The 11247-nt window shown below is 32.5% G+C and overlaps 1 protein-coding gene across 1 annotated transcript; it reads left to right on the top strand.

Moving 5' to 3' along the window:
• Positions 1–3345: 3345 nt before the first annotated feature.
• Positions 3346–6468, top strand: LOC136219208 (small ribosomal subunit protein uS10c). The gene is made up of 4 exons (XM_066006499.1): positions 3346–3690; positions 4024–4077; positions 5418–5749; positions 6234–6468. Exons 1-3 carry the CDS (start codon positions 3430–3432, stop codon positions 5727–5729), a joined length of 627 nt encoding a protein of 208 aa, XP_065862571.1. The 5' UTR covers positions 3346–3429; the 3' UTR covers positions 5730–5749; positions 6234–6468.
• Positions 6469–11247: the final 4779 nt, after the last annotated feature.

Below are 11247 nucleotides of genomic sequence, written 5' to 3'. Positions count from 1 at the left end.
ACAAATCATCAATTTTTTTTTAGCTAGAACTGCCTTCTTCTATACATTAGATAAATTGTCTATACTTTTATCAAGACTTTAAGTTGTTATAAAAAAGGTACAGACATCATTAAGTTTGTCAATCTTTGCTTGAAGAAATTTGTTTCAACTGTGAAGTTTGAGCTCTATGAAAGTGCAGTTTGAGCTCAAGTTTACTCAAAATGAAGCAGTCGGATCATGAACACCTAAACACTTTTATCAGCTTAACTCGTTAAAAACTCCTATAAAAAATGTTCATTATATTGCTATCCATGTTCCATCTCTTTGAGAGAGAACTGAATACAACCTCCATGAAGGTTGATCATGAGATTGTAATGGAAAAATTGGTTAAATATTATGTGGAAGCAACAATCACTAATATCCTGAAAAGATTTGAGTTGAAGAAAAACATGAAAAGGGGGGATGGAAATAAGAAAAGAATAATACTGTCCTAATCTAGGGTTAAGGTTGAGTACCCTGTATTTATGAATTTCTTTCACCATTTATTAGTAGCAGCTATGGTGCTGGAAATTATCACTAAGATGTGATAGATAAATCGTTTTATATTTAGTTCTCACATTTTTATGAATTTGATTAATTTAATAAAAGAAATTTAATTGGTGTTGACTGAAACAGAGGTAAGCATAATATATAACGAATCCTATCAATTCGATATCAAGCCTAATGCTCACACTTATTCAACCCATAATATACAACAAATCAGATCACAATCACAAAATTAAGAGAAAGAAGAAGATAAGGTCATCGCAAAACAGAAAGAAAATGGATACCAAATTGACACAGGCGACCATGAAGAAAACACAGACTCGCAGCTGGAGCGTACCTGAACCGATGGCGCAACAAATTGAATAGAAACGATAGTGGCTAGGATCGTCTACGGTTGATAGGAGGCGTGCTCAGACGGCTAGGGTTTCGTGCTCAGACGGCTAGGGTTTCGTGCTGATAACGTGTTGTAAATGTATGTATATCATTACTATTGGGTGTAGCATATATATATAGAAATAACAGGGGTATAATGGTCATCCATTACATTATTTATAACAAAATGAAATTTTTTCTAAATAGAACTTTTAAGGAAAAGTTTCCTAAAATGTTCTTTTAAGAAAAAGTTTCCTAAAAAGAAAAAGTTTATCCCATAAAAAGAGTAAAACAGTGTATGAAATTTTTTAATTTTGGTGCAAACAAATACTAATAAATTTTACTCTAATTCACTTATTTATAAATTGAGTAAGGTTGTAATTCACTTAAGTTATTTATGAAAATGAAATCTTCACTTCACAACATAATTATCTACATAATCCATCACTTGAAGTAGAAACATTACATAGAATGAAGTATCTTTCGCTTTCGGAAAAAAAAAAAAGAATGAAGTATCTTTCAATTCAATACTAGGAATTACGCTTAGATCAAAACCAATAATGCAATTTACTTTTATGTATCAATTGATAATTTGTGAATTACAAAAATGTTCTTCAAAAAGTATATAAATGATATAAAAATTTATGAGAAATCTTGATTTATCACTAATGCATAAAAGGATAAAAATTTATTCTAATTTTATATTTATGTACTTATTTATCTGTAATATCAGATTTTTTAATATTAATTATGTCTAAAATGTTTATTACGTTATATTTAATATAGTTACCAATCACCTGTTAAAATATCAACAACTAAATCAATCATATAAGTTAATTATTTGAAAAAAAATCTTCCAAAGTGTAGGTTATTTAGAATATAATAAACACATATTATTTTTGTATTTAAGGAGTATATACTCTATGGCTCGGTTTGGTAAAGAGATTTTTGGATTAAAATTAGGGGTGTTTATCAGTCGGACCGAACCGAATCGAAATAACCAAAAATCGAACTTCAAAAATAAAAACTGAACCTAACCGAATAATAAAAAATAACCGAATCGAACCGATCAAATTATTTCGGTTGGTTCAGTTCGGTTATTAGGTTTTCTTAGATTAATTTTTTATTAACAATTATTTTTATGTAAGGTTAATATTACACTGTTAATGATATTGTTGGGTATTTACTTATATATACAATAATTTTTATTTTTATTTTTCTTTTTGGATTGAAAGAAAAAAAAAATAGAAATTAAATCAATCCTAATTCCAAATATAAATTAGTGTACAATTGTACTAAATTGGTAGACAAACATTAAATATACCAATAACATAATTAGTTACGGGCAATCCAAAAAATATCATGCTTAAAAAAGATTCTAATAATATAATAAATCAAATATAACTTAGAACAATAAACGATATACACTAATTATATAATAAATCTAATTTCTAATTATATTTAATTTATTTCGGTATGTTCGGTTAGTTCGGTAATTTTGACTTAAAAACCGAACCGACCGAAATTACCGAAATATTATAAAAAATAAAACCGAAACCGAACCTAATAGACTGAGAACCGAAATTCATCGATTCGGTCGATTATTTCGGTCCGGTTCGGTTTTTGAACACCCCTAATTAAAATTAGAAGTTTGAGTACCTTTAAATGTTTTGACTAGTCAAACCTTTAATAGTTTGTTTGGTGAAGATATGTTTGAAAGAGCGTATTGGGTTTAAAAAACTAATTTTGAAAAAAGGTTTTTTCAATTAGCTTATTGCTCAATCTCTTTTGAATGACATTTTTACCCCTAATTACTACCCCTTAACCCCAAGTAAAAGCTTTACTATGTCATTATTTGTCATTTTTATATATACAGCTATTAGGGTTAGCTAAGTTTTACCAAAAAGTTTATACAGTCAGCTAGTCAAATCAACTAACAAAAAAAAGTAATCAGTTAATAGCTAAACAAATATTATATATAAAAAAACCCTAATACATCCTCAGCTCTCAAGTAGTCGAGAAACTGCAACAGATCTTATTAACTTCAAATGTCAAAGCTCTCTCAATTTGTTTGTTTGGAATAAATAACTCAAATAATCTTTAAACACAAACAAACATTCAATATAACAAGTAAAACGTTCAACAAACTATGTGGCTCACCTTCTAATCCGAACTATTAATTCTATGTTTGTGTGTGATGTGTGAGATTGTGCTCCTTTTCTTTCTCAGGTTGTTTTTGCTGATTTGAGATAATATATTTATTTCTTAAAAAAAAATGAAGTTCATCGTAACATACATATTTAAATAAAATGAAATTAATGTTGATAAGGATTAACCCTTCCAACAAAGCCCAGCCAAAGGTCCATAACATTTTGGGCCTCACTGGCCCAAAATATGCAATTATTATATTTTCTTTTTAATATCAAATTTATTTGGAAATTGAAAAATAATTGGATAATTCCATCCAGAGTAAGCTAAGAGGCTGTCGAGCTTGAGAGAGGAAGAAGAAGAAAAAGAAGAGCAAAATCGAAAATGGCATTATCTTCAATCACTACTACGCTAATCCCATCTCTTGTTAGTACATCTTCATTTCAATCTAAACCTAATACACCCACAAAGCTCTTCTCTACTTCTTCTCTGCTCCCCAATTCTGTTAACATTGCTCTTAGCACCCTAAAACTCTCACCTTCAACAACTAGGGTTTTTGCTGCTCCTGAGACTCTGAATGCTTCTGAAGAGATTGTGGAATCTCCTCCAGAAACACTTGATGAACCTGACGCTGATAATTTTCAGGTATGCTCTCATATATTTTTCCACCCGTTCTGTTTTCTTGGTGAGAAAATTGAGAGAATTAACCAAATTTCATCCTGTTTCAATTCCCGCTAAATTGAGTAGAAATTTCAATTACTTCAATTTATGAGTCTCAGTTTTTTTTTTCCTTAACATGTATTATGAATGGTATATGTGAAAATTGGAAGAAATTTGGCTTCGAGAAAGAGAACAAACTAAGCCCGTTGCACAGTTTTGTGTCTACGGCTCTTCTTAGGTGACCTGAAATTTTGGGGAGAGAATGGAAATTGGTGGTAAATGTAATTTTAATATCTTTCTTAATTTTGTGCCCTTCAGGCTGGAGAGTTACCCAAAAACCCAGCGCTCAGCATTGGAGCAGATGCAGATAAAGTATGTTTCTCCTCACATATGCAATAAATAAAATGTATAATATTATGAATGGTATATGTGCTGCAGTAGCAAGTTGTGGTTCCAGAGGAAAACTAGTTACTGTGCTAAATATAACTATAAATGTCACTTTTGCTTGGTGTGTAGTTGACGAAACCAAGATAGCAGAAAACGTACTACAAGTCTTCTAGTTTATTCTTTCCTTTGGTCCCTAGTGAATCAAGGTTTAAACTTAGGACTGTCCTGGGAATTTGGTAGGAAAAAGTTACTCTTGGTGGTGCTGATACCTAAGATACTATAAGCACATTAAGCTATATACACTGAAGTGGTTTTCTGTTTTCTAGTCTGGTCAGATCTAATTATCTGAAAATGTGGATTATAATGAAAGCTTTATTATCCCTAGAATATGCTACCTGCAAAATGCTTTTAATTCAATATGTTTTACCTTTCGTTCTTCCTATATATCTCTCTCTTTGTGGACATAGTTTGATAGGACATACTGAGTAAGAAGAGGCTATTTTAGGTGTAGTATCTTTAGGGCATTGGAATTGCATTCTAAGAAGCATGTTTTTTTAGTGCAAGTCCTAGTGAATTATTGTAAAGTAGTTCCATTCTCACATATGCGTTAGTAAATGCTAAATAAGCTGCCTTCTCAAGTCGCAACTATAAATCCATGATAAAGATATATTCCTATTTTTCTTGTTTACTTATGATCTTCAAGTCCTTTATTTTTCTTTGAGCAACTAATCATCTAGTCTGACATTTATTTTCTTATCTAATGGAGTAGAACCTGAGTGCATCTTTGGCTATCTTTTTCTAAACACAACTTTGGCGCAACGGTAAACGTTGTTGTCGTGTGACCAAGAGGTCACGGGTTCGAGTCTTAGGAGCGGCCTCTTGCCAAATAAATTGGCAGGGGAAGGCTTGCCCCCAGTACACCCTTGTGGTGGGACTCCTCCCCGGACCCTCGCTCAGCGGGGACGCGTAGTGCACCGGGCCGCCCTTAACTTTGTTAATAAGTAATAGTAATAACTATACCTAGTAGTTTAGGCATAAAGCCTTGTGGTTTGGGGATCTAACACTTGTTCTAATTCAAAGATTATTAGCTTTTGGGAAACTAGAGGTTGTTCAATTGCGAGAAATAATTGGACTAGTGATTTTAATTCATATGAACTGCAGATCTCACAAAATCACGACACTACACTACTGCCATTACATCTAAAAACTCACCAGCTTATTCTTAGTAATTGTATTATCTTAATTTCATTTTTAATTATCTATTTGCAATTTTGACCAATATGTTTTGAGCAGAATTTCATTTCTCTTGATGTTGCTTCTGTTAGATGGCACCGAAGCAGAAAATTAGAATCAAGCTAAGGTCATACTGGGTACCCCTGATTGAGGACTCCTGCAAGCAGATAATGGATGCTGCTAGGACTACAAATGCAAAGACCATGGGTCCTGTGCCATTGCCAACAAAGAAGCGGATTTACTGTGTGCTAAAATCTCCCCATGTGCACAAGGATGCGAGATTTCATTTTGAGATTAGAACCCACCAACGTCTTATAGATATTCTATATCCCACTGCGCAGACAATAGATTCGTTGATGCAACTTGACCTTCCTGCTGGGGTTGATGTAGAGGTCAAGCTCTGAAGGAATAACACTTGAGTTAGGTAAACTTCTTTAAAATATGAATCAGCTGCACAAACAGAATATGAGAATCACCTGAGTACCAACTTTCCTGGGGTTTCTATGTGTTCTCGGAGCATCTTATATAACTAGTAGATGGTGATCTAATATTTTGTTTGAAATGATTGTATCTGTTGTCCTTTTGAGATTAAGAGAGAAGCATTAGCAGCAAGTAATTATCAAACTTCATGTGAAGAAAATAACGTTGATAGTTTCACATTAGGCCAGAAATTGCACAAGTTTTTGCTCATCTTGTCGGCCATGATATTCGTTCTTTAATGAATCCTGAATCTTGTGGTTAACATAACCAACACGATTTCAAAATATTTTCATATTGTGGTTAGCATCTAAAGTGGCTTTGTAATATGTTGTTCTGTATGTTTTACCAAACTTATTACTCTTGCTTGTGTGATTTTTCCCTTTGCTTAAACGTTCCGAAGGCTTAACAGATGAATATTGTGATGCTAGGTACTCTATTTTCGGGGAAGCAAGCTAAGGAAAACTCTCTTGTCCATTCAAGCATCTGTAAAAAGTTTTTTTATAGCTCCAACGGAAGTTTCATTAGCTGGTAATTTTTTGTTTGGATGAATTGTAAGTGATGTTTGAAATTCACTAATACTGATAGTTTTAGAAGTGGAAAAAAAAATCACAATTCTTTGTTGATGTTATTTTGTGATTATTGATTGAGAATTTCATGACTTTCTATTAGAATGAAATTAGCAATTTTAGACGCAGCTGCAAAGTGCAACATCTTTGCCCCATGTGAAAAAACACTTATCTTTATATTGGACAAAGTGTTTTTCCATGAAAGGAAAGCATTTTTCTTTTTATGGCAATTTTATGAGGGGAAAACGACTGATAGGTATGTCTATAATTATTAATTTTAGTGGATTCCATAAAAGATAAGTCTGATTTCAGGGAGGAAGGATAATTTTTGTGGATTCTAAGTTAAATTCTTTATAACTTAGGAGCGGCCTCTTGCCAAAAAAATTGGCAGGGGAAGGCTTGCCCCAGTACACCCTTGTGATGGGACCCCTCTCCGAACCCTCGCTTAAGTGAGGACGCTTAAGAAAGTCTTGAGGAAGACTGTTGTGTGTTTTGAGGTTTTAGTTTCGGCTGTTGGTGACTTGGTGATTTGTTAGTGTACTGAGGTTTTGTACATATCTTCTTTGGCAATGAAATGTTAATTGACTAAAAATAAAATAAAATTAGAAATTACAGTAAAGGCTGAAATTTATTTTTAATTTTTATTTCTTAATTCAATTTATGAATTGTCACATACTCGCGTAAGAAGAAAAGTACAAGGATTGATTAAGATATTTTACCTTTTCATGGTAGTTAATTCTGTTATGTTATTACTATTATTTCTGTAGGGTTGTGATGATCTTTCCTGTGGAAAGGATTACACTGTTTCTGTTTTAGGATGTTATTCCCTTTTGTCATTTTGTTAGTTTGTTATGCTAGCTGTCATTTACAGCTATGTAACGGTTTCTGACCTCACAGGTATACTACCACTATATAGGTCATGCCTTACATCCTATTCTCACCATTAATGAAATATCAAGCTTTTATTCCTATCTTCTTCTATTCTTTTCTTCTCTGAATACTCTCCTTCTAATTCTTATTTTATCAGTACAATACGTGACATTGGTATCAAGACAACGGTCCTCTGACCGTTTATGGTAAATAATCGAACCAGAGCAGCAAGAAAAAAAAGAAGCTATGGAGGCCTTAGAACAGCAGATGTTGCAGATAACTTCCAGATTGAATGAGCAGGCTGCATCCTTTGAAGCAAATGCCCGTCAAATGGGTGCTATTCGAACCCAGATGCTAGAGATGCACAAGGATCAACAAAGACTCCTAGATTCTGTGCTTGTGGAGCAAGAATCCATCAAAAAGACTCAGACTGGGTCTTATCAATCCCTGGTATCATCCCACAAGGCTCTAGAAGAGCTTGTGAAATCCTCCATTTCCTCCTTTTCTAAATTAGTAACCTAGCACCAAAGCACTGATTCTAGAAGCACCATCCTAACTACTGGAGGAATATTGGGTCCAGCACCACATATCAACAATCATACCAGCTCGATGGGGTTGGTGAATGGTAGCGGATTAGTTCTAGGAGAAACCTCTAGTACTAAAGGTCCTCACTTCCATAAAATGCTTCCTAGATGTGAGCTACCTGCCTTTGATGGATTGGATGTTGATGTCTGGATTAGTATGTGTACAAAGTTTTTCCAGATCTTTGAAGTAGCTGAGGAGAGGAAGGTGGATTTAGCAGGATTATACCTTCAAGGAAGGGCTGAGAAATGGTATAAGAACTGGATTCGCAGTCATCCATGCACTAATTGGGAGAACTTTATGGAAGAAGTAAGCAAGAGATTCCAAGATGTGGAAGTTGAAGATGTGGTGCAACAGCTTACACAGCTCAGGCAAGCCACTACAGTCTTAGCTTACTAGGAGCAATTTGAGGCTGTCAAACTAAGAGTGGAGAAGAAACATCCTACCGTGGATGAAGAATTTTTTACATCCACCTTCATTGCGGGATTGAAACCTGAAATTAGATCAGGGGTAAGATTTTTTCAGATTCCTGATATCTATTCTGCCATTAGGCAAGCTAAGCATCAAGAACAACACCTCAAGGATGTCCTTGAATCCATGAAACCCAAGCCCCAATTCCGTTCACCTGTTCCCACTAAACCCTGGACCTCTCAATTTACTCCTGAGCCAAACAACACCCTTATTTCAACCCACAAACTACCTGAACAAAAAACAACTTACCAAAACAACTCCACCACACCTAAGAGAATCCCTGGTCCCTGTTGGAAGTGTGGGGAGAAGTACTTCCCATGTCACCAATGTGCTGCAACTACCAAGAAATTAAATGTGTTGCAGGGAGAAGAAATTGAAGATGAGGAACCTGAAGTGGAGACAGAAGATATTGTTCAGGAAGAAGAAAAAGAGCCTGCAGGGGAGGAACAAATGTCCCTGTCAATTTCTTCTCTCTAGTCAATTTCTCAAATATTATAAATATTGGCAAATCTCTAATTTATATCTTAAAAAAACGTGGAAAATGGAAAAAATGGGGAAAATGTCTATAAAAATACGAAAAATATGAAACACGACAAACGCGAATAACGCGAAAACGTTACAGAACACAAAAATATGTAAAAAACACGAAAAACATGAAAACGTAAACAAATACGGAAAAACACGAAAACGCGAAAAATGCAAACACACGAAAAAAACGCAAAACAAGAATAACATGAAAAAATGATAAAACACGAAAAATACGAAAAACGCGAAAACGCGAAAAATGTTAAAACACAAAAACGTAAGAAAACACGATAAACATGAAAATGTGAAAAATGCAAACAAAACACGAAAACGTGAGAAAACGCAAAAAAAAAAAGACGAAACGTGAGAAAAAGCAAAAGACAGAAACATGAAAAAAATACAAAAAGCATGAAAAATGTGAATAACACGGAAAAGTAACAAAATACAAAAACGCGAAAAATAAAAAAAAACGTGAAAATGCAAAAAAAAAAACACAATAACATGAATAACGCGAAAACGTGACAAAACGCGAAAAATACAAAAGTGTGAACAAACACGAAAAATAAGAAAATTTGAAAACAGTAAAAGAAACGTAAAAAAGAAATGCCAAAAACACGAAAATATGAAAAAATGTGTTATAATATTTTTTTCAAATTTTCGTGTTTTTAACAGTAATTTTTTTTCACATTTTCCGTGTTTTTCTAAAATCATTTCCTGCATCTGGTTCACTCCCTAGGATTGAGGCTGATCGGCTTGTTCAAGGTTTTTTGGATTACATCCATTATCTCAAGTTTTGGATCGAACTAATCTATTGACACAAATAGTTCAGGGGAGAAAATCGAGTTATTTGGGCCTTTTTTTCATGTTTTCGTGTCTTTTCAAATTTTCCATGATTTTCTGTTTTTAACATTTTTTTACTTTTTGTGATTTTTGTATTTTTCTACTTTTTGTGTTCACGTTTTCGTGTTTTTAGGAATTTTTCATGTTTTTTTATTTTTATTTGTTGCATTTTTATGTTTCGTTTTTTTACTATTTTCCACTTCTTTTTCCTTTTTTTCTTGTTTTTACAATTTTTCTGTTTTTATTGTTTTTCGTTTTTAATTTTTTTTATCTTCCTGTTTCCTATTTTTCTATTTTTTTATATATTTTTTAAATAATATATATTAAATATTTAAATAATTTATAGTAATAATTAAAGTTTTAAAAGAAATAAAAAAAAATTACATTTAAGGACAATGTTATCTTTTTAAATAAAAGAAATTATCTATTTCATTCTATTTTATTCTACCAACCAAACGGTACCTTAGTGATTCAGGCATTCTATTCCATTCCATTTCGCGAACCAAACGGTACCTTAGTGATTCAGGCATGCTATTCCATTACATTTCGTTCAGCGAACCACACAGCACTTTAATGATTCATTTTGAATATTAATTTCTTATCTATAATTCGTGCGTTTTGAGTTTATAATATACTACTGAAAAAACTAAATGATATTTTTCTCACTCTGTGCTTTTTCTCTCGTAAACGTTGTGTTTTTCTTCTATTTCCTTGACTGCAACTACAACATTAGCATAAGGCCTAACGTCAAGGCTGAGATCCAACATGTTTGGAATTCAATGTGAATAGTGGAATTATATACATTTTAAATTTGTATGGCTGTCTATTGATGCTTTTCTCAAATTCCCATTGTTTTAATCAAGGAAGAAAGATGGCTGCTAAGGAGACAAAATTAGTGGAATTAGGATCAAAGAAATCTAACAAGAGAGAGACAAAGATTGAGTGGAGAGAAATCGGATAGCAATCATCATGATTATGATAATAATAATAATAATTAGGGTTAATTATAGATAGATGCTATGTGATTTTATGAATTTGTAGATACATATCTGTGTTATTTTTCGTTATATATCCAATTTTGTAGTTTGTAATTTTCATTTTTTATTGATTTTGTCAAATTTGGTTCTCAAAATGAAATTTTTTAAAAATTAAAGTTGTTTAATATCATATTTAATATAGAATCACATTTTTTAATTTTTAAAATCATCATTTTGGAGTTTCTATCTCTAAACATTAACTTGGTCTCAAACCTAAGAAGTTGAAGAATTAAAGTTGTTCAAAATTTAAATCTTGAAAATTTTATTTTGAGATCGTTATCAGCAAATTTGAAAAAAGCAACAAAAAATGAAAATTTTACAAATAATATGGTTGTGTTTGTAATGAAAAATACCATAGATACCAATCTGCAAATCCGTGAAACCGCAGTGCATCTATTTGTAATTAACCCTAATAATTATGTAAAGCGTAAGTGTGTTTTCAATATTAATAAGATTTAAAGTCAAATATTTAGGGCTGTTTGGTTGACATGTTTTTGTTTATGGTTGCTGATAGGTAGTAGATATTGGTTAATTTTTCTACTAAAAGTAGC

This window comes from Euphorbia lathyris, chromosome 2 (genome assembly GCF_963576675.1).
Source record: "Euphorbia lathyris chromosome 2, ddEupLath1.1, whole genome shotgun sequence".
NCBI classification, from domain to species: domain Eukaryota; kingdom Viridiplantae; phylum Streptophyta; class Magnoliopsida; order Malpighiales; family Euphorbiaceae; genus Euphorbia; species Euphorbia lathyris.
Note: the sequence above shows the minus strand (reverse complement) of the source record. Positions and strands in the feature narration are given on the sequence as shown.

Coding starts and splice junctions, on each gene's coding strand:
- LOC136219208 (XM_066006499.1), top strand. CDS start 3,430: ATGGCATTATCTTCAATCACTACTACGCTAATCCCATCTCTTGTTAGT. Junction 3,691..4,023: donor CTGACGCTGATAATTTTCAG/GTATGCTCTCAT, acceptor TGTGCCCTTCAG/GCTGGAGAGTTACCCAAAAA. Junction 4,078..5,417: donor TTGGAGCAGATGCAGATAAA/GTATGTTTCTCC, acceptor TGCTTCTGTTAG/ATGGCACCGAAGCAGAAAAT.